This window comes from Phalacrocorax carbo, chromosome 1 (assembly GCF_963921805.1).
Source record: "Phalacrocorax carbo chromosome 1, bPhaCar2.1, whole genome shotgun sequence".
In the NCBI taxonomy this organism is placed as follows: Eukaryota; Metazoa; Chordata; class Aves; order Suliformes; family Phalacrocoracidae; genus Phalacrocorax; species Phalacrocorax carbo.
In genome coordinates this window covers 57,643,491-57,665,751 of record NC_087513.1, presented here as the reverse complement: position 1 = coordinate 57,665,751, position 22,261 = coordinate 57,643,491, and the positions used below count along the sequence as shown (strand labels likewise).

Genomic DNA, 22,261 nt, shown 5'->3' with positions numbered 1-22,261 from the left:
GCCTACCCCGCCAAAAACAAGGCTTGAACACCTACAGAGCATGCCCGAGCCCCTTCAGGCGGCAGGAGCCCGGGGACGGGGCGGAGCCACAGCGGCGCCCCGCTCCTCCCTAGCCCCGCCTCTCCACGCTATTGGCCGCGAGGGGGGCGGGACCCCGGCGGCTAATTCCCATTGGCCGTCGAGGCCCCGCCCCCTGGCCGGCCGGCCGGGGCGGGGCGGGGCGGAGCGGAGCGGAGCGGAGAGGGGGGATGTGGCGCGACGCGGCGGTGAGGCTGCTGCGGGGCGGCGGGGCCGGTACCTCCCGGGCCGCTTCGGGAGCGGCGGCGGCTCAGCTCCGGCGGCGGCTGGAGAGCGAGCTGGAGGACATCCGAGGCGCCGGCACTTGGAAAAGCGAGAGGGTCATCGCTTCCCGTCAAGGTCCCCACCTCCGCTTGGCGGGCGGCGGAGCCGGTGCGTACGGGGCGGCAGGGAGGGTTGTCGGCCTCTTTCACCCGGTGCGACGCCCGTGCTTCTCTCTGTCTTCCCGCAGGGATCCTCAACTTCTGTGCCAATAACTACCTGGGGCTCTCCAGCCACCCCGAGGTGATCCGTGCTGCAGTGGAGGCCCTCGAAAAGTTCGGCGCCGGGCTCAGCTCTGTCCGCTTCATCTGTGGTACCCAGGTATTGGGCACCGGGGCAGCATCCCCTGCTGCGGGGTAGTCTCTCTCAAGGAGCTCTGCTCAGGCTCCCGTTTTGGCAGTTGCATGGGTGCACAGTGCTAAGGTACACGTGGCCAGGCAGAATAACAGCCTGCTGAGTCCCTGTTAGCCGAAGATCTGGAAATATGCCAATTTAAACCCTTAGAACCCCTCAGAGTGCAAAGAAACAAAACACCCTTCTGAATTCAGAAAATGAATGTCTTTTTCCCTCTCCTAAAGGTCAGAATTACAGCGAGCCTGACTTGAAACAGCTCTGTCAAACCCACCCCAGTTTATCTCTGCTGGAGCTCTGAAAGAGCTCCAGCTGGTTAAGTGCAAAGAAAACTCAGAGCTGGTTCCCAGTGGGTGGGGAGCTTGGAGCCTCCCTGCTGCGCTTTTGGCATCCAAACCCACAACCGCATTTTAGGGCCGTGCTTGCAAATGCTTTCTGAACAGAACTAACTTCTCCCATGAACACACACCTTTTCTGGATGAAACCTGGCTGTTTCCTCCCTTTGCAGTCAGCGTCTAACAGCAGTGGGCAAGTGAGAACTTGTGCTGTGCCGCCATTGATGCTTGCTCCTCTCCTCTCTTTAGAGCATACACAAGGACTTGGAGGAGAAGATTGCACGTTTCCACCAGCGGGAAGACGCCATTCTGTATGCCAGCTGCTTTGATGCCAATGCTGGCATCTTTGAGGTTTGTAGGGCTTTCCTTGTGTTGTGCATGGAGGAGGGAGGCAACGGCGATGCGCCTGCTGTGTGTTCCAGAGGCTCTGATGAGAACTCTGTGCCACAGAGAAGATGGCAGTGACTGGTGGTGGAGAACCCTGACTTGGTGCCCTTGGACTGGGGAGCCATGTGGAGCTGTTTAATCAGCCCTCGCCTTTCCCTTTCCCAGCCACCTCCAGGTTTTGGGGAGGGCTTCCATTTCCTGGGAGGTCTGTACTCCCCCTTGAAGCACAGGCAGTGGGAAGGGGTGATCGCCTAGGCTTGCTAGGGAAGGGGAGGGAGGTTTTGAGTTCAGAAGCCACAAGCCTGGCCTAAGGAAATTGGGGAATAAGGTGGCTGGGAAGGAAAGTGGAAAGTTTGGCAGTGCCAGGACTGATGTGGCAGCTGCAATCAAATGCAGCCTTGTCCTCCGCACTGAGATGCGGGGAGATGTCGGTGAGTTGGCACCCTGGCACAAAGGACGATCCTTTCTGTTTGGCATGGCCAGGCCCTGCTGACCCCAGAGGACGCAGTGCTCTCAGATGAGCTGAACCATGCCTCCATCATTGACGGGATCCGCCTGTGCAAGGCTAACAAGTACCGCTACAAGCACATGGACATGCAGGACCTGGAGGCCAAGCTGCAGGATGCGCAGGTATGGAGGTCTGCTCCCACCCCAATGTGAGGGTGCCTGCTTAGCTGTGCTACCTGCACAGTAACCAGCATGAAGGGTGAGCTGCCTTTTCCTGTGCAATAGGCATTGTTTTTGCCTATAGGCACAGGTAGGCAAGGTGGGGAAGCAGCTGTTTGCAATGCAAAACCTCCGTCTTGGTTAGATATATCCACTCCCTACAGGAGCTGGACTATGTCCCAGTCTCCTTTGCCAGCCCATCTCCTCAGGGAGACATCTTCACCCTGGGGATGCTGCTCTCCCTCCCATAGAAACATCGTCTGCGGCTGGTGGCCACTGACGGTGCCTTCTCCATGGATGGTGACATCGCACCCCTGAGGGAGATCTGCCAGCTGGCCCAGAAGTATGATGCCCTGGTCTTCATTGACGAATGCCATGCAACAGGCTTCCTGGGACCCAACGGCCGGTAAGTGGCCATTTCACCTCTGTTTCTCCCTCCCCGACCCTGATTAACTTTGAAGCAAGGCCAAAGGTGCTGATGACCAACATATTTTTGTGTGGGGACTCCTGGAGCCACTGGTTCTTGAAGGCTTCGCACCCTATCTTTGGGGCACATGAGGGGACAGGTACTTTAGCAATGACCCATCCCAACAAGACGGCTGCTTCTCTGTAAGGGATGGTGTGATCACTTCACCTGCCTCTTCTGGCAAGCAGTTAGACTTCCTGATTTCTGAATCCTTCTCCTCTCAGCCATCACTTTCAAATGCTTAGGTCTTGGGTGTTTTGTGCTTACCTTTGATTAGTTCCCTCAGGGCAGCTTTTTCCTCCACCCCTGGACATCTTCCAGTGTCAAGCAGTGCACTTGCTGCAGGTGGTTACTGAGAACAGGTTGTTCACATGCTTGTTTTGTGTGGGCACATCAGCACCAAGCACTCCATTGTGTGGTCCTTCCTGCTCTCTACTGGAAGGTAGAGATCTGCGTGAGACAACACTTGTAGGAATGAGCAGTGGGTCCCTCCTCAGATGGAAGGATAGAGCAGGAGATGACAAGAGAAGAAAGTCACCTCTGAAAAAGCCAAGAGTTCTGTCTGAAGAACTCCCTTCCAGCTCTCTCCTCTCTAGGCAGATCTCATATGGGAAGCTGGCAAGTCCATATCAAGCTGTGAAATGGGTGAGAAGTGGGAACTAAGCAAGAAAACTTGCCTCATTTTCTCACCAAGGCCATGGCAAATGTTTCATCCTGGATCAAAATGATGGTGCAAGAGGCATCTTTTAAGAGAAGAAATGCAACTCCTTCTGGTACTTCATCACTAACAAGAGAGGTGGTCCTGCTGATCTTTAATATAACCTGGATGCTGTAGTTGTACTGAGCTTTCTCAAATTTAAGTCTTCATAAGGAAGAAATCATGGGAGGTCTGTTTGTCTTGTAATCTTCTTTGGGGCATGGTAGCCATCCTGTGAGTTGAGACTCATCATCCTGTGAGTTGTAGCTCTGTCCCAGAGGGCTCTGTGGTCCCACCAGCTGCCAAAACAACTGTTAGACTGCACTGAGGTGTGTAAGTGCACAACAGCTTGAGGAAGATGGAACCATTACTGAGCACTTCATGAGCTGTGCTATTTCTAGTGTGAACCTGATGCTGTTATCTACAACATTGTGCTTCAAGAGAGCCAACAGCTGGGTGGCCATGCCCTGTCCTGCCTTTTTGGGCTGGAGGACATGAAGCTGCAGAGTACATTTACCACAGCTGGTTGGTTCCACTAGCGTAGGCCTTGACACGGATGCTTTAAGCCTGTGTGTGTTTAGGGCAGCACATCAGCAATGTGCACAGCTCACCTCAGAGGACATCGGCTACTTTAGCCAGGCAACTGTTTTTCCCTGGTGTATGCTAACAGTGTGGCATGCCGCAGGCATGTGCAAGACCTACATCAACAGCTAGTGCTCTGTTTGGGCTATTAAACTTCTTGTGGGAAGTTTGAGCACTCTTGCATCTGTAAGGGTTGAAGAACCCATACTCTTACCTTGGGAGATCCCAGCCCAGCCTTTCTGCAGGAGAAGGGAAGGTCAACACTTGGGTTGAACTACCACAGCAGGTTATTATTCCTTTACCTGAACTGGGGGGCATCAGAGACCTGGCTGCTGGCACTTTGTTTCCCTTGTGTCATCAGGAGTAGAGCAGCTTCCCTGGTGTGTGCTGGCACAGCTGATAATGTGACATTCCTTTTTCTGCAGGGGTACGGACGAGCTCCTGGGAGTGATGGACAAAGTCACCATCATCAACTCCACCCTGGGAAAAGCTCTTGGAGGAGCTGCAGGTGAAGGCTTTTTCCTGTCCAAGACCCTCCGTGCCTTAAAGAGCTCCACAACATTGCTTTGATATTTTCTTCCTTGGCCTAATGATAGAGGAGCAAACGCATGTTGTCCTGTTCTACTGGTGGCACCACAAGGCTCAGTGTCAAGGGTCAGGGGAGGTCCTGCTATGTGTCCTTCCACTGTCATCTTCCCCATACATTTGGGGTCAAGGTCAAAACTTTTGACAAAAGGCATCAGCTGTGATTTTTTTTTTAGGCCTGGTTTGTACTGCTGTTCCTCCTGTAGGTGACAGGTTAGCTTTACTGAGGGGGCCCCCCTCTGAACAGGTCACTCTGGGGTGTCTTGTCCATTTCTCTTTCTTCCATCTGCAGGCGGGTACACAACTGGCCCCAAACCTCTCATCGATTTGCTCCGCCAGCGTTCCCGCCCATACCTCTTCTCCAACAGCCTGCCCCCTGCTGTGGTGGGCTGTGCATCCAAGGCCCTGGACCTCCTCATGGAGAGCAATGCCATCGCACAGTCCATGGCTGCCAAGACCCAACGGTGAGGGGGCTGTATTGGGGTGGGAGAGGTTCATTAGGAATGAGTTGTCCATGTGTGTTTATTCACCCACCGGTGATAGCGATGAAGGTAGTCTGCAAGCCATGGCCTGGGGATGCTCAGGGAAAACTGCAGGATGCGCCTCTGTGTGTCAGACAGATGTGCAGACAGTGTGTCACATCTGGATGCTCTGCATGCTGGAACACATCTGTCCCTCAGGCAGCTGCAGTCCCATGGAGCTGAGTAGGAAATGGCAGGAGGCCACTCCAAAAAGAGAGATCCCTTCCCTGCACAGAAGATGCACAGTGGAGCAGAACCACATGCAGCCCTCGGTAGCCAGGGCTCCCAGGGGAAAGCAAGCCAGTGGTTCCCAAGAACAGGGGTGATGAGGTTTTGCTCATCCTCTTGTTCTCTTCACCAGGTTCAGAAGCAAGATGACAGCAGCCGGCTTCACCATCTCGGGGAAAGACCACCCCATCTGTCCTGTCATGCTCGGGGATGCTCGGCTGGCTGCAGTGATGGCCGAGGACATGCTGAACAGAGGTGAACCAGGGAGGGAGCTCTGGATGCAGACGCATGCCCTGAGGGAGGGGACAGCTGGTGGTGGTGCCACCACTATACCTCTTCCAGAGGATGTTCCTGCATTAAATCTGTTATTTCTGCAAATGTCCTCCTGGTCTCCCCCAGACATTGCTGGCTTCACTTCCTTTCTCTGTTGGAGGGGTTTACGTTAGTCCTCTTGTCCTGCCATGCTGGACTCCATCCCTGTACTGATCCTAACCCCCATTTCCATGCTTGGGAGCAGATGCCACTTGAAAACCCTGAAGCCTAGAAATGGTTCTTGAGAGGGGAGGGAGGATCCAAAAGCCTTTCTATCACCCAGTACCACCTCAGCCTCCCTCCCAGCCAGCTCTGACTCTCCCTGCATTTCCTCCCCAGGCATTTATGTCATTGGCTTCAGCTACCCTGTGGTCCCCAAGGGAAAGGCCCGTATCCGGGTCCAGATCTCAGCCGTGCACAGCGACGAGGACATTGACCGCTGCGTGGAAGCCTTCACCGAGGTGGGACGGAAACATGGAGCGCTGCCTTAAGGGGCCAGGAAACACCTCCTCTGGCACCCTTTCTGCCCACGACCAAGTGCCTGTGCCATGGAAAAAGGCTTTACAAGCATGCTGCTGAAAGCAGGACCGAGCCTCAAGGCATCACAGCCTGCAGGAGGCTGTGGGTGTTGCAGCATGCTGGCAGCAGCACTGACAACTGGCTCTTGTGTCATTAAAGGTGTCCTGCAGTACAGTGGGTATTTGTTCAGCTCTTGTTTTCTCATCGAGAAGCTGCAGCCCATCCCCATCCTCTTTTGCTGTGACATGACACTCCGCTGTATCTTCCTTGAAGCCTCAGTCCGCGCGCTGAAACGCTTCTGCTCTTTCCTGGCAATGGAAATGTAGCATTGCTGGTATGCCCAAGGTCGCCTGCTTCCTCTGTGCTCTCCTGTGGGTCCAGCAGCATCACCCCAGCAGATCTGCCCACTGTAATTCCCCACTGAGGCGGGGGGGTTTCCCAAGCCCTTGGCAACCCCTGCCACTGGCAGCTGGTTTGGGAAAGAGGACATGGGCCAGCCGAAGCTCTGTTGCTCCTTTCTCCTGTTTTCGCTTTCAGGTGTTGGGTGTGAGGCTTGCTTAGAACTTGGGCCAGCTCTAATGCTTTGCCCATTGCTGCAGCACTCCCAAACCTGCCCTGGGAACTGCATCTCACCGCAAAGCGGCTGTCAGGCAGCAGGCAAGCCGAGGTGGCAGAGGCCAGCAGCTTGGAGAGAGGGCCTGCGTCTGCCTGGGGCTGAGGCTGGGGGCAGAACAGGGGACAGAAACCTGCAGTTTTCCTCCATCGGCTGCAATTTTCACACAGCAGAGAACGCAGCAGGCTGGAATCTCTGGATTTGTTCTTCCAAGCTGTGTTGGGGTAGTGATTTAGCACTCTGGCAGGAACAAGTGGGTCCTGGGCATCTCTCAGGATTGCTTTGTTTGCACCAGTTTTGCTCCAGATGAGAAGTCACATGTGTCCTGCTGTCTGCCCACGTGCTGAACTGAGTACCAGCCTGCAGCCCGGGACAGACTCCAGCCAAAATGAGGCTGTGCTGTGCTTGGGTGCTGGAGCACTGGGTTGTGTCAGCAAAAGACCTGCTCCAAAAACACTACCTGCTGTTAGGCAGTCAGGGACTGAGCTATGGGGTGATAATGCATCTGACCTGAACCAGAGCAACTGCAGAAGAATACAGAAGTTAATCCAGGGTTACAGTGCTTTACGGGATGCAAAAGGCAGGGGAGAAATGCATTTTCTGTGGGGCTGCCACTGGACCTTGTTAGAGCACCTGGTGGTGTAACCGTGTGCCGATTTTATTTAATTTTCTGTCTCCACAGGGCCCTGAGCTCAGCCTGCTGATAAAGTACGATACAGAGTTCCCTCTGTGTGGCGCCAGGCCCTCACTGTGTTGCAGACTCTCCCTCCTTATCAAAAGGCAATATTTTGGGAATGGGGAATGTAATGGGAAAATTGCAGGGGGTTGCACTCAGGCCTCTTTTGCAATCTGGAAGAGATGAAGCTTCAGCCAAATGGGCTCTGGTACAGGGGGTTTGAGTCCCTAAACCAAATCACTGCTGTTCTGAGCCCAATTCACATGCTCCCCCTTGCTCCCCCCTACTTGCACACCTCCATTGCACACTTGTACTATGCTCCCCCACGCCCCTCCCTCCTGCTGGTCCCCAGCCCAAGCCTCCCCCTCTCCCCTGGGCTTCTGCAGGCAGACCTGACAATGTCTCTGCTCAGCTCAGGGCAACCAACGCAATCAGTTTAAGCCTGCTCCAGCTTTCAAGTCCTCCCTCAACAGGAGAGCAGTCATACAGACGTCTCACTGCTCAGCTGCAAGCAAGAGCAGCAGCAGCCTTCCTCCCCTGAGATGCACGCAATTCTTCTTGTACACACACACATGCTTCCCCCCTTCCTCTCCTCGCCAGGCACCCTGACGTCCGTCTCCCCTCCAGTTCTCCCAGGCCTCTCAGCAGCAGACCCCCGTGGTCCTGCTGCCTCTCTGCTTGCTTCAAGGCCAAGCTCTGCAGCACACTGCAGTTTGCATGGCAGCGCAGGGAGTGCTAGAGCCTGGGAAAGGCAGGAGGTTCAAGTGATAGAACAGTAGAAACGAATAATGCAGCGGCCATCGACTGCAGGTACATGTTAATAATGCATTCCCAGCAAAGCCTCCAGCTCTTCGTTTCTTCAGGGCCTTCCGACCTAAGTCTGGTCTGCAGTTCTTTGCAGCTTTTGGCCCAAAGGACACAGTTCCCAACCTAGGCTCGCCAACCCACCCCAGGCACCGTATGCTGCGCTGCCAGGCTTCTGCCCAGGTCTTAAGCTGTCACGGCCACCATGTGGGATAGGCATCAGATCCCTGTATCTCACCTGTTGTACCTCAAAGTAGGGGACTGTCCTGTCCCATCCTGTTTCCATACACCCCAACCCCCCCAGATGCTTCCAGCCCTGGGTCCCTGCCCACCCCCCACTTCTTCCACCCTCGCCAGGCTGCCTCGTTGCAGTCCCAAACCTGCCTCCCTTCCTGCTGGTGCCCTCCAGCCCCCACACCACTGCTTCCACCCTGAGCTGTGACCCACCTCCTTCTCACCCCTTCCCTGCCAGCACCCCCATGCCCTTTCTCCCTGCCCAGGCAGACAGGGAAGCCCCAGCTTGGAACAAGCCTGCTGGGGCTGATGCAAATGGGGTCTGAACCTGCCGTCAGGTAATATGATTTTCCCATCCCACATCCTTCGCTGGAGATAAACACCGTGCAAGGGCCTCCCACTGGTGCTAATGCCTCCCCACACCGGTGATGGGTGAAGCAGTCATCCCCCTCCCACCACCACTCCAGGGACTTCAGCAAGAAACAGCAATGCCTGCAGCCACTCCCCACTTCCTTCTGGTGGTTTATTTCTCCAGTTTGGGTAAACCCCGCCATCCCTCCAACCCGGGCGGTGAGTCCAGTTGGCTGCTCGCCTCTTCAGGCTGTTTGGCTGCAGGAACAGGCACCGGGGGGGGTCTCTCCACAGCCCCCTCAGCGGCAGGAGCACTTGCAGGCGGCCACGACAGGGTAAGGGATCTGCCGCCAGGCGCAGTGCGGGGAGACGGGGGACCGGGGCACCCAGCAGTGCCAGGCCAGCAGCTTGATGTGGGTGAGCTGTGCGGGGCGGCAGGTCATGCCGGGGGGCCAGGAGCAGCCGGGGGTGCCGGTCTCACAGGCAGTGTGGCGCACCCAGCGGGGCCAGAAAATGGGTCCCAGATCGACCCAGGCAGAGGTGAGGCGGCAGGCAGCCCGCTCCACCAGCCACTGCCGCAGGCGGCGGGCCAGGGCCTCTGGCAGCTCAGGGGGCAGCCCCAGGCCAGGGGGAAGCAGGGTGGGCAGCTCCAGCCCCTCCGTCTCTCGCCACAGCTTGCGGCGGTAGCGCCCGGCTCCCTCCGCCAGGTCCCGGCTCAGGGACTCCAGGTTTTCCTTGTGGATGCTGCCGTTGCGGCTCCGGGGCTCCTCAGCTGACATCCAGAAAGGGTCAAAGGCTGAGCCCAGCAGCCGGCGCAGCCGCCCTGGCCGCAGGTGCCGGGGCTTGGGAGAGTAGCGGTAGTCCTCGGGGGAGAGCGAGAGGCTGTAGGGCCGCACCGGGGCTGAGGGGTGGCCACGCAGCAGGTGGGCAGCAGGATCAGCAGTGACAGGCGGCGGCGGCAGTGGGTCCCGGGGTTCCGCCGGTGGTGGGCCCAGCATACCTGGTGGCAGGATCAGGCAGAGGAGGAGGAGGAGGAGAAGGCAGCAGCCCTGGCGGGGGCCCTCCATGGCGAAGCAACACTGCAGCAGGCTGTGCCAGGTTGTGGGCTCTTGCTCCGCCGCATCCCCCTGGTTATCATCACGTCCCAAGGCACGGCCTTCCCCTTTTCCCTGGTTACAGCAGCTGATAGTGAGCCAGCCGGCGGGGACACCTCTCTCCCTCCCACCAGAGGGGCAGGCGGGGAGGGCAGGACACATTGTCTCTGCCGCTCCACATCCTGCCCCATCATTGGAAGAGGCATCCAGGACCTTCCCAGCAAAAGGAAGCTGTTGGCCTTTGGGTCTTGCTGGGAAAGGACCACCAAGCTGTGCTCAACCTCAGTGGACTTGGAAGTCCACAGGGCACAGGACCCATCATGGGGGTGGACACAGCAGTGGGGCAGGAGTGCCGTGTGGGTCACTGTCACCTCTCAGCACATCAGTCAGCCCACAGGCTGTCCTGGGCAGCAGTGAGGGACCTGAACCTCTGGAGATGGCCTCACTGGACGGCTTGTCCTCCCTCCCCACACTGCAGTGCCCCAGCAATGCTGCTGGAGGGCAGACCTGGGCTGGATGGAAACCAAAACCTGCTTTCTCCTCCTTCCTCAGGTCAGAAATTGTGGGAGAGGCTCGATCTCCTCTGTGCTGTGCTACTAACAATTAGTTAATAATAGCTAGTAATAGCAATTAATTGCTTGTGTTCCAGAGGGTTTAGACCCATGTCCCAAGGACAGAGCAGGGGCCAGGCTCACTGTGGTGGGATATTCATGTTCCCCAGAGGTGTTGGGCAACATGTCCTGAACACCCACATCGAGGGGTGCCCACAAGGCCCATTGGGCTCCATGGGACCCTGCCCCCCTCCATCCTCCATCTCCCACCAAAGAGCAGCAGCCTTTTTCTCTGCTGACCCCTCCTCGATGGAGCGGGGAGAGGCTGAGCTGTCAGGAAGGCTGGGCAGAGAGGAGTTAACTCCAAACCCAACCTCAGGGCGAGGGATTAAAAAAAACCAACAGAGATCAGTGGATCAGTAGCAAGAGAGGAGGGAGGGAAAAGGGGGAGACAGCAAGAGAGAGCAGAGTAGCTCCAGGAGAGAGCTGTGTGTGGGAGCCAGGAGAAGAGAGGGCAGAGCTGGTAGCAGGCAGGGGGAGGCAGCAAAGCACCAGGCAGGGGTGACGGCGCTGCCCAGACAAACTCTTCGGTGACCCGCATCCTTCTCGCTGCTGCTGCCCAGGCTGGACCAGAGGTCTCCCACAAGCGAGCAGCAAAGCTGCAGGCCCTTCCTTGCTGAGGTAAGTACCCGCTTCCCAAGCAAAAAGTAGCCTCGGGCTCCCAGAGCAGGGACTCGACAGTGCCCAGAGATGCCTTGCTGTCTATGTGCAAGTGTGTGCCTAGAGGGTGACTGGGGTCCTCTGCTTGAGCAAGGAGATCCTACAGGGCCAGGATGGAGGAGCCAGATAGTCATCAGTAGGACAGGGGGGACCGCAGAGCCAGAGAGGCAGGGATGACCTTTCAGTGCGATACAGAGAGGCTGCTCAGAAGAAGCGGTGTGAGCTGTGGGACGGGAAAGTGTGGGGCAAAGGAGCTTGCACAACCCAAAAAAGGGCTAATTGCATGTCGACAGTTGCTAGATAACAGCGTCTTTCCCTCTTGTTTGCTGCTCAGCGAAGGACAATTTGTTCTAATGATAGCACAACATGGGGAAGGCTCGTTAGGAGATAGGCTGTTGGCATTCCCCACCTAAGCGCAGCATTACTCAGGGCTGGAGGAAGTTTTGCAGCAAATCACAATATCTCGAGCTGCAGTAATAATTATGCTCCTTCACAATGATCATCGTGTTGTTTTCAGGAGGCTCCAAGGTCTTCCCCCATCCCCTCCTAGCCACCACCATCCAGCCCATGACCACCTCTCAGCATCAGGAAGAGCTGCCCTGAGTCACCTCTCCTCTGTGGAGCATAACTACTGCAGATGGAGCAAAGGGAAGCCAGCTCCAGGGTGGAGGTGGTCCCAGCTGAAGGAGCTTCCTTGAGGCAGGAGCATGGCGGGATGCTGCTGCTGTGAGGTTTCATCCAGGCATCACGTGCCTACTGCTAGGAGCAGCACAGCCCTGGGGCAAGGGTGCCAGAACCACTCACAGTCCCTACGGCCTCGTGTCCCTTGCTGAGCCCTGTTGAACACCTGCCATGATTTAGACTTGCCAAAGCAAGCAATCCCAAGACGATTGTAGGAGGAATGTAGGGGAGGGCAGGTGGCAGGGGAGGGGTCCTTCATGGGGCTGGGACCACAGGAGGTGCTGCGGTGGGGCTGTGAATGCAGGCAGGAGAAAGGGGCATTGGCCCCACTTGAGCCAGGCAGATGTGGGCTGACTGATCCCAACACCTTTCTTGCCAGTGATGTCACGAGGATCTTGATGTCATCATTTAACCAGCTGGTTGGGATTGGCATCTCTGGAAGAAACATGGGTGTCTGACAAAGGACGGGATCAGGAACATTAGGGCCAGAGCTCTGGTGGCCAATGTGTTCAACACCAAGAAGCACCCACTTGCCTACCTCTGTGGACAGGTGCCATGTCTCCCTTTCTCCCCTTGCAGGTCCCTGCAGTCAGATGGGGAGATGCCGGGAGGCTGGAACACCTCCTCTGACAGTCTGGAGCTGCGAGCTGCTGGGATTATCGTGCCCATCATCTTCTCCCTCATCTTCCTCCTGGGCACTGTGGGGAATGGGCTGGTGCTGGCTGTGTTGCTGCGGAACGGCCAAGTCAAGTACAATACCACCAACCTCTTCATCCTTAACCTGGCCATAGCCGACCTGTGCTTCATCATCTGCTGTGTCCCCTTCCAGGCTACCATTTACACCCTGGATGGGTGGCTCTTTGGGGCCTTTGCCTGCAAGGCTGTGCATTTCCTGATCTACCTCACCATGTATGCCAGCAGCTTCACCCTGGCCGCCGTTTCTGTTGACAGGCAAGCATCCTCTCCCCTTTAAGTCCCTCAGCTCAGGGACAAAGTGTTTGCCACCCTTGAGCTCAGGGGTGGGAGAAAGGCCAGTCCTTACCCTATTGAGTGTCCTGTAAAGAGCAGGCAGGGTCTCCCCTGAGGGAGGGCCAAGACAGACAGCCTCCCTATCTCCCTGTGCCCTCTTCCAACACCAAGGTAAGTTCTCGGACTGGTTACCCAGCCCTCACTTAGGAAGGAGGAGTGCAGGCACATGCTGAGGTTTGGTGTCCGCCATGCAAAACCAAGAACAGCAAAACCCCAGGGCAGCAATGCACCAGAGGAGAAAGAGGGAGCCCCCTGGGTCCTGCTCCTGCCCTTCTCTTCCCTGGTTCAAGAGGCATGCTGCTTGCCTTTCCTGAGCTAGCACAGCAGAGTGGGCAATGGAGATCCCAGACCCACTGTTGGGATGACCCTGACGCCTGTGTGAATTCACTGTAACCCTCTTGGTAGAGGTGGGGAGGGGAAGAGATGGGTGGCTGCGTGGGAAGGTATGCACAAATGGCATCTTCACAGGGCAGGAGGGCAACAAGGTACCAACTCACCCATGTTGTGTTTGGTCTCTTCTTCATCCCCTCCTTGCCAGGTACCTGGCCATTCGCTACCCTCTGAAGTCCCGGGATCTCCGTACCTCCCGAAATGCAGGAGTGGCTATTGCAGCAATCTGGTCACTGTCGCTGCTCTTCGCAGGGCCTTACCTCAGTTACTACCAGATTGTCCATTACCACAAGGTGCCCATCTGTGTCCCTGTCTGGGAGGACCAGCGACGAAAGATTCTGGACATCCTTACATTTGTCTTTGGATACCTTCTGCCTGTGACTGTGGTGAGCCTGGCATACGCCAGGACCATCAAATTTCTGTGGACCTCTGTAGACCCCATAGAAAGGATCTCAGAGTCCCGGAAGGCCAAGCGCAAGGTCACCAAGATGATTGTGGCTGTGGCCATCCTCTTCTGCCTCTGCTGGCTGCCCCACCACCTGGTCATCCTGTGCTTCTGGTTTGGCCACTTCCCCTTCAACCGAGCCACTTATGCTTGCCGCCTGGCTTCCCACTGCCTTTCATATGCCAACTCCTGCCTCAACCCCATTGTCTATGCCCTCATCTCCAAGCATTTCCGCAAGCGTTTCAAGCAGGTCTTCACCTGCCTCTTCTTCCAGAACAAGACAAGGAAGAAGAAGAGAGTTGGAAAGAAAGTCCATGTGGTCAATGTGGGCAAAAGTTTCACCAACAGCACCAGAGGTTTCTATGGAGGCAACACTGAGGTGACCCAGGTCCCAGAGCAGAACACCAGGAAGAGGGACCCTGAAGGTACCAGTCATGATGCCAGAGCATGGACTCACCAGCTACAAGATGCTACGGTCTCTGTGCTGAAGGAGCTGCTGGAGGAGGAAAGTTTGGCAACAGGTGGCCATCCCCTAGCCATGACCCCTGCAAGAGGAACTGAGGAGTTTCTGACTGTTCATTACAGATAAGCAAAGTGAAGAAGCCTGTTTTCCAGCCTGTGAGTAACCACTCCATTCCCAAATGGGCAGAATAATGTGGGGCAGAGGGGAATGGATGCAGCAGAGCCACCAAAACCTCTTGTGGCAATGTTTAACCCATTATTCCCTCTCACCTTCACTCACTGGCCCACAGTATTCATTTAGGAATGGCCTATAGGCATTCATATAGGAATGGCATATAGGAATACAATCCACCCATGAAAATGCAGAGTGGAGGGGCATGTTAGTGTGGCACCAAGTGACCTGGCTGGCGTTCCTGCAACAGGTTTTAAGGTCTCCATATCCCAGCTTCTTAACTTGCTAGTTTTGTGCAGCACCTTGAAACTCTAAGAGGGGGCAACCAAAATGAAAACATCCTGGTAGGAAATCCAGGCTGTTAAGGGCACATCAGAGCATGGTTGGGAAGGGTGGAGAGAGTGCATGGGGACCTGAGTGTCAATAGAGTAGCTGGCAGATTTTCTCCCTGGCAGGGCTGGGGTGCTGTGCCCAACCCCAAGTGATAAAACACTGTCCCCTGCCCACATGTCCTTTTCCCGTGGTCCAGGGGCAGCCCTAGTCCACCTCCATCCCTTTCCCTAGCCCCTGCGTCCAAATCAGAGGGCCTTTGCCACACTGTCTCATATGCAAGGAATTCAGCTCTCTGTGCCAACAGCTTGATGGTGCAAACTCTGCGGCAGTCACTAGTCATACTCAAATTATTTATGCCACAACAGGTGAAGATTGGAAAGGCTTGTGTGCTGACACCTCTGCGTCCCTCCCCTCTGTACCTGTGGCTTCTCTGAAGTTCAAGGAGGAAAGGACCATCCGTCCAGTCTCTTCCCTCCACCCTGCCTTACCAGAAGTACTAACTGGAGGATATTTCCTAGAGCTCTGTCCCACCTGGCTTTAGCTCTTGCAAGCAGATCCTGCAGGACACCATCCCACTTGCTAATGCCACTTGCAGTTCAGAAATATTTCCTGATATTCCCATTCTTCTTAAACAAACCTGGTAACTCCTCCACCACGTTGTTCCACTTGATTCACTCCTCTGCTTACTTTCTTGTTGCCTTTTGCAAATTCCTGATGGATCGCTGCTTCCTCTTTGATCTTTGCTTTGTACTCAGAGTTTCATCCCTTCCTTCTGGGGCTGAAGGGCCTGTTGGTCTCAGGGCAGTGACATTACTCATTGGTATTAGCCCCATGTGTGTGGTTTACTGGCTCGGCCTCACAGTTTTTTTCCATGTGATGGTGGTGATTGTGCATGAATTGATGGCTGTCACCAAAGCAGAAGAAAGAGGCTAAGCTGCAAAATGAGCCGTGGAGCCGGGTGACAGTTGTAGTGAGGCAAAGGAGAAAGAGACCCATGTGTACTTAGTTCAATCCTATCTCCTCAGTGACCCTTTCTACCTAATGGAGAGGGTTTCTAGGAGAGCATGAGGCTCAGCAGGTTGGGACATCTTCCAAGACAGCCATTGCTGTGAGACCCATGTCTACCTTGGAGCAAAACTTTCTCCTGCTCTGTCCCCTGCTGGCCCAAGCAGCCGTGAAGGAGCCTTTGGCTGTGGTAGCAGCTCAACGACACCTTGCAGCAGGGCCAAGCATCCCCCTGGCCTGACCGTGGGAAGGATGGGAAGTGCCATGGGGATGGCGTGGTGGGACAAATATGTTCACTGGAAGGTGCTGGAATGTCTTCCCTGTTTGACCTGAATAAACCCCAGTAATTTCTTTTGCCTGCTGCATTTGCTGTGTGCTGGATACAACCTCTGCCCTGTGTGGGGCTCTGCAGTTTGGGCTGGAGGCGGTGGAGGCTGTACCAGCTGTCTGACCACAGTCTGGTGCTTGCAGGTCACTAGCAGGGTGTCATTTGTTTTATATGACTTTGCAGTCGCTGCAGAACCATACAAAAGAAGCAAAACTGAGGGTTTTAAGATGGATCCAACACTGCTGGTGTTCAAGAGAAAGTTGTAGGAGAGGGAGAGTCAGAAGCAGAGACAGGGAAAAGGAGGGGTGGTGAGACGACAACATAAATGATAAATGTGTGATAGAAGCCTTCCACAGGGACGTAAAAATGGCAGTCAGAAGGCAGGTCGAAGTGAGGGGCTAGAAGCAGAGGGCAGAAGGAAGGATGAGGGGGCATGAGGGAAGTGTGTAGCAATGTGCTGGCAGAGCACGTGCATTTTGGCAGGAGCCTTCTCCCCACCCCAGCAGCGTCACACTGCTCCTGAGCTGGGGTGAGCATCAGTCAGCTGTGTTGGACCCCAGCCCCCCAGCAGCTTTCTCCAGCATTTTTCTGCATCATCAGGTTGCCAGAGAAGCCCAGAAAAACACCATCCATCCAAGCAAGGCCTTTGGTCAGCCTAGCATATATGGGAGGGAGGGAGCCAGTAGGATTTGCATTGCTGCAATGCCATGATTTGCTGTGGTGCCTGGCAGAGCTAGGCCTGGGCACATGGCTGACTTCACTCAGCTCCAGTTTTGTCACATAGCCATGATGTGAGTGGAGAGGTGAGAGGGACTGAGCAGGGTACTCAGCTTCCCCAGCATGCCAAGTCCATGTGCCAAAGGTAATAGTGCCTGAGGCCATCCTCTGCGGGGATGTGACAGCTTCAACATGAGGACACAAACTCTGTGATGCCGCCTGGCTTGTGAGTGCAAGCAGGACAGGTCCTGCTTCATTTGCCAGCAAAGGTGCAGCCCCTGAGCATCAGTCCTGTGGCTTGGGAGCTTTTGGTGATGCCTTAGGACAAACCCAGGAAGAAGCCCCAGTAAGAGGAAAAGACAAGTCACCTGGGAGACTGGGAGGTGGGAAAGGGACTGCTTTTGCTAGCCAGGCAAGCCCTGAGGAAGGGAAAGGGACCAGCCCATAGAAGGACCTCCATGGTGAGAGGCAAGGGAGAAATCTCCATTAGGACCACACTCCCTAACCACATCCCAGGGGCTTTGCTTTCCTCTGGGAGAGGCCAGGATCATAAGGCCCACACCTTATCCTCACTGAGAAGGTTTTCTGTTGGCAGAGAAAGAGATGAGCGTGCTCATTCAGACCCATTAAACTGAGATCAAGCCCCATAGAGCTCCTCAGTGACCTCCTCTGCAATCCTGCAGCCAGGACTGGGATGCTTCAGCCGCAAATCATCAGACCTGCCACCGTCCCAGCTCAATATTTACAGTAAACTTTACATGATTGCAATGTCCCTCATTTTCCTTAACGACATATGGTGGTTAATTAGTCCTGTGTGGCTCCTGAGTGTGTAACTCTTAACATGAAGCAGATCTTCACCCACAATGCCCTGAGAGCAGGTGAAAGAGGGAAACCTTGACAGAAAGTGTTTAGTGAAAGCAATGGCATTGTGGTACACTCCAAACTTCCATACTGAAGCTAGGAAGCTTCAGATTGTCATGGCAGCAGTAGGTTTCAGAGTGAACGTGTTTGCCCTGAACAAGGGTGATCATTCTCCTTCCATAGCAGTTCACTCCCCCAGCCCTGCTGCCCACAGCCAGCATGTGCATGGAGATATCCTTTCTGGCAAAGCCCTATAGGCTGATTTTTGAGGAGGAGACACAAGGACTGGATGTTATGGCATTATCCGTAGCCTGGAAATCTCCAGGGACTGCTTTCTGGTTAATTAAAACAGTGAGGGAGCTAATACTGGGGAGCCCCAGCAGGCAGAGGAGCCATTTACTTCCAGCCCGCTGATTGTCGGGATCCAGTTGCCTACATAAGCCTGAAGCAAATGTGAAGTTTTTGGAGGCTGTGCAGCCCTGTCAGTGGTGTCCTGAGCCCCACATGGGCTACAGAAGCTGCCAGTGTCCTCACTTGTCCCCATGCACAGTGGGACCTTGGCAAGGCAGCTGGAGATTGTGTCTAAAGCAAAGGGGTTTTGGCCCCATCCTTGCACTTTGACACTCTTGGTGCTGTAGGCTTTGTACAGTGGGGACAAGGGACATCAGGCAGCAAGGGGCTTGCAGAGCTGTGGTGTGTTTGTGAGCAGAGCCACGAGCCCCCCCTTTATTTCTCTTCTCTTTCCGTCCCCTGCTTCTGCTCGCATAAGTCTTCCCTTACTGCTTTGTCCTGCCCACTCTTAAAATTCCCAGGCAACATGGCATTTCTAACCCTCGCTGAAGCTGTTGCACGCCTTGCTAGAGCTCAGCTCCAAGGACACCCCTTTTCCTGTGCAGAGGCCAAACAAAGTGGTGCGTTGGGAACCATTTTTCTTTTTCTATTTGAGTGTTTGTTGTTGCTCTCTGCACCTCGAGCCTCCCTCGCCTGCTACCCCTGTTTCTGTTTTCTGTAGCTCCCTCCCTCTGCAGGGGCTGCTGCTCCTCTGCAGCCGATGCCTTTCCGCACGGTGTCCAGCGTGATTTGTCTACCTTCCCGGGCGCGGCTAGGTCTGCAGCAACCTTTGCATGCAATGCCATGGCTGGTTGGCCAGCTCACATGGCCACAAGCAGCCTCCAAGTAACACGAATATCTGCATTGTTTCTCAGGGTGAGGCCCCACTTCACAGGCCAAAGCATCGGAGGGAGAAGGGAACAGCGGTCCTTAGCAGTGATGCAGCCCGACACTGTCTGTTCTTGCCCATTTGTGGCTGGACTGTTTCTTGCCCCTGATGCTGGTCCTGGCTTTCAAAGGGACTGGATCAGGTCAGGAGTCACTGCTGCACATCGGGGTGAAACCTATATAAAACAGGACAGAGAACACAGGGAGAAAACCTGGGGGAGCATTTAGCACGTGCATTTAGCATGGTAAGTATCTGCAAACTCTGGCTCCCATCCCTAAGCTCTGCCTGGTGTTAAGTTCTGACGACCTGGACAAAGGGGCAGAGTGTACCCTCAGCAGGTTCACTGATGATACAAACTGGGAGGAGTGGCTGATACACCAGGCTGTGCTGCCGTTTAGCGAGATCTGCATAGGCTGGAGAGCTGGACCGAGGGGAACCTCATGAAATTCAGCAAAAGCAAATGTAAGGTCCTGCACCTGGGGAGGAACAACCCCAGGCACCAGTACAGGCTGGGGGCTGAACTACTGGAAAGCAGCTCTGTTGAGAAGGACCTGGGAGCGCTGGTGGACAGCAGGCTGACCCTGAGCCAGCACTGTGCCCTTGTGGCCAAGAAGGCCAACAGTATCCTGGGGTGCATAAAAAGGAGTGTGGCCAGCAGGTCGAGCGAGATTATCCTCCCCCTCTACTCTGCCCTAGTGAGGCCACATCTGGAGTACTGTATCCAGTTCTGGGCTCCCCAGTTCAAGAAAGACAGGGAACTACTGGAGAGAGTCCAGCAGAGAGCTACAAAGGTGATCTGGGGACTGGAGCATCTCCCTTATGAGGAAAGTCTGAGAGACCTGGGTTTGTTTAGCCTGGGGAAGACTGAGGGGGGATCTCATCAATACTTATAAATATCTGAAGGGTGGGTGTCAAGAGGATGGGCCAGACTCTTTTCAGTGGTGCCCAACAACAGGACAAGGGGCAATAGGCACAAGCTGGAACACAGGAAGTTCCACCTGAATATGAGGAAAAACTACTTTACTGTGAGGGTGACAGAGCAGTGGAACAGGCTGCCCAGGGAGGTTGTGGAGTCTCCTTCCCTGGAGACATTCAAAACCCGCCTGGATGCAGTCCTGTGCCCCCTGCTCTAGGTGTCCCTGCTCAAGCAGGGGGGTTGGACGAGATGATCTCCAGAGGTCCCTTCCAACCCCTACCATGCTGTGATTCTGTGATTCTGATTTTGGGAACGCATGAGCAGGAAGGGCGGGTGCTGAGCTTGGCTTAAGGAGGCTCTGTAGCCGGGACGGGATTCCTGTCTGCCCAGTAACAGTGTACATGCTCCAACTGGTTTCACAGCTCAACGGCAGAGGTGAAGAAAAAGTGTCATGTTCTTGATATAGAGTGGGTTTAATTAAAACTGAAGGAGCTTGGTTGCAGCTTTCCACACAGCCGCCCCTCCAGACTAATTAGCATTCTGCAGTCTCCACTCCCAGCTTCTTGCCTTAATTAATGACTCCTTACTTGTATTTTCTTTCCTACTTGTCATCACTCAGGCCGATGAGCTTGGCTTTAACCCTGCAGAGGCCGGTTTGCCACACCTGCTGAGTGCAGCCGCGCCAGGAGCTGCCATGGGGCAGAGGGAACGGAAGAGGCAAGGGCAAGCCAGGGCTTTGCAGCTAGTGGTAGGCACCAGCTCCCCTGCAAGCTGGGCATAGCTATGCTCTGCGAAGCAACTTAGTCCTACCAGTTGTGTGCTGGTTCTGGTGCTCAGGCATTTCCCCAGAGTGTGTGCCAGGAGTCTGATGCTTCTGGGAGGCGTCAGACCCAGGTACCAAGAAGCTCACGTGCAAATATGGCAGCCCTGGTGGGGGTTCCCCTGTCTGCAGACACATGGGGCTGAGGGAGGCAGAAGGCCAGAGAAGCTGTTAGGACAGCTCCTGTTTCCTGGCAGAGCAATTGGCTCTAGTGCTGCCCTTGCACTCATGGGAACAGGACCTCATACACCCTGCAAACAGCCAGGACAGCACTGCAAATGCACCTCGCAGCCAGCAGCCTTGCCGGCCAGAGAGATAATGGTGTGACGGGGTGGTCAGGGAATGTAGCACTATTAGCTACGGGGAATTCTGCTTATTTGCTTTTGGGTTTAGCTGCTGGTTCTTAATCCATGGCCAGCCTTAGCAGGTTGCCAGCAGATTATTTTAATTCTTCCAACAGCCACGTGCTTTCTTTGCCTCTCGGAGCTTTCAGAAAAGCCCAGAGGAATGTTATTTGCTGTAGCTCCTTTATCAGCTTCCTAACTGAAACACTCCCACCTAGTTGCCCCATGGGCCCTGAGCTGCCCAGGGCTGCCCTCCCGTGCTGGCCAGGCACAGTGCACAAAGAAGGCATCTTTCTGCAAGTACCTTTCCATGTTGGAGGAGATTTGTCTTGCTCACGGAATGAGCGGAGGAAGCAGCTGAAAGGGTGGCTGGTTTGCCAGAGATGCTTCATGGGGCTTCTTTAGCAGCGCAGATGATTACAATGATGGATTTGGAGTTTGCTAGAAAGGCAAAGGTGGAGGAAGTAATAGAGTTCAGATGTTGGCTTAATACCCTGGAGTTTAATGATTTCAGCTGCTGAGAAGTGGAACAGATTCTTGATGTTTGCATATACTGCAGGGTACACTTTGCGTTCACTTGCATGGGTGAGTGGCTGCTTCAGAGAAAGGTCTTTTGCTTAATAACATCCATGCGGCTTTTTTGGGAGGTTTTGTTCAGGGCTGTTGCTTCTCCTGTGGGTCCTTGGTGAGACACAGGCAGGTTTTCAGTCTTCACTTGCTTGGATGAGCCAGATCCTCAACCTGACTCGTTCTGGTTGTGTCTTACAGCACAGCAGCGGCTGCCAAGCCAGGGATGTTGCTGCTGGATTCAGTAGCTGGGGATACAGCATATCACTGCAGAGCCGTGCTCTGAACAGGGATGGGAAATGGAGTGTATTTGAAGGCCAGGCAGTGGTGAGGGGGAAGCAGGGCCCTGGGTCAAGTCCCAGTTGCCAGAGTGTGCTGGCAGACTGACACCAGGGCCCCAAGGAGAGGGAACGCACCACTGCTTGGGGAGGGACCTGGAAGGTGTGTTTGATGGGGTAGCACAAGAAAACTGAGGAGGTTGCATTGAGTTTAATGACAAAATAAATAGCAGGGGAAACCTGTGCTGTTTTCATTCTTTGTTACTGCAGCAGACACCTCCGGGATATGTGGAAAGTTGCCACCAGCCTCACATCTATGGGTTACGCAGGGAAATCTGTGGCCCAGGATGCAAGGGCGGGGTAAAAGTTGCTGGGAGAGGCTGAAGACTCTAGACCAGGAGCAGTGGAAAAAGCAAACAGTGCCAGTGAACAGCTCTTGGCACAGTGTGAAGCCACACTTTCATCCTTCCCTGGAACCAATTTGTTCCTTCTTTCCCTCCCCATCACCTAACTGCCTTTTGAGATACAGCTGCTGAACATGGCAGGGTAGTCAAGGCTTTGGCATGACCAGCCGACACAAAGAAACCTAAAACTTTTCTCAGTCCAGTGCCAAACATGTGACACGGCTCTCAGCAGCTCAGTGCTTCAGCCCTGCGGCAGGAA

At 54.8% G+C, this 22,261-nt stretch overlaps 3 protein-coding genes across 3 annotated transcripts; 2 read left to right on the top strand and 1 right to left on the bottom strand.

The window, feature by feature from the left end:
- Positions 1-212: 212 nt before the first annotated feature.
- GCAT (glycine C-acetyltransferase) lies at positions 213-6,165 on the top strand. The gene is made up of 9 exons (XM_064454829.1): positions 213-450; positions 530-660; positions 1,275-1,376; positions 1,896-2,042; positions 2,330-2,484; positions 4,249-4,331; positions 4,701-4,872; positions 5,291-5,412; positions 5,809-6,165. Exons 1-9 carry the CDS (start codon positions 249-251, stop codon positions 5,958-5,960), a joined length of 1,266 nt encoding a protein of 421 aa, XP_064310899.1. The 5' UTR covers positions 213-248; the 3' UTR covers positions 5,961-6,165.
- A 2,119-nt stretch (positions 6,166-8,284) lies between these two features.
- On the bottom strand, positions 8,285-10,040 carry LOC135313916 (noggin-like). Its single transcript, XM_064454755.1, has one exon. The coding sequence runs from the start codon at positions 9,920-9,922 to the stop codon at positions 8,966-8,968; it is 957 nt and encodes a 318-aa protein (XP_064310825.1). The 5' UTR covers positions 9,923-10,040; the 3' UTR covers positions 8,285-8,965.
- Positions 10,041-10,416: 376 nt separating this feature from the next.
- GALR3 (galanin receptor 3) lies at positions 10,417-15,881 on the top strand. The gene is made up of 4 exons (XM_009505815.2): positions 10,417-10,992; positions 12,292-12,663; positions 13,280-14,194; positions 14,909-15,881. The coding sequence occupies exons 2-3, from the start codon at positions 12,314-12,316 to the stop codon at positions 14,163-14,165; spliced, it is 1,236 nt and encodes a 411-aa protein (XP_009504110.1). The 5' UTR covers positions 10,417-10,992; positions 12,292-12,313; the 3' UTR covers positions 14,166-14,194; positions 14,909-15,881.
- Positions 15,882-22,261: the final 6,380 nt, after the last annotated feature.

What these genes read in the sequence shown, in the direction of transcription:
- GCAT (XM_064454829.1), top strand. Translation starts at nt 249, where the DNA reads ATGTGGCGCGACGCGGCGGTGAGGCTGCTGCGGGGCGGCGGGGCCGGT. An exon ending in CCAAGCTGCAGGATGCGCAG is followed by an intron (nt 2,043 to 2,329) that starts GTATGGAGGTCT and finishes TCCCTCCCATAG; the next exon opens with AAACATCGTCTGCGGCTGGT. An exon ending in CGAGGACATGCTGAACAGAG is followed by an intron (nt 5,413 to 5,808) that starts GTGAACCAGGGA and finishes TTTCCTCCCCAG; the next exon opens with GCATTTATGTCATTGGCTTC.
- LOC135313916 (XM_064454755.1), bottom strand. Translation starts at nt 9,922, where the DNA reads ATGTGTCCTGCCCTCCCCGCCTGCCCCTCTGGTGGGAGGGAGAGAGGT.
- GALR3 (XM_009505815.2), top strand. Translation starts at nt 12,314, where the DNA reads ATGCCGGGAGGCTGGAACACCTCCTCTGACAGTCTGGAGCTGCGAGCT. An exon ending in GCCGCCGTTTCTGTTGACAG is followed by an intron (nt 12,664 to 13,279) that starts GCAAGCATCCTC and finishes CCTCCTTGCCAG; the next exon opens with GTACCTGGCCATTCGCTACC.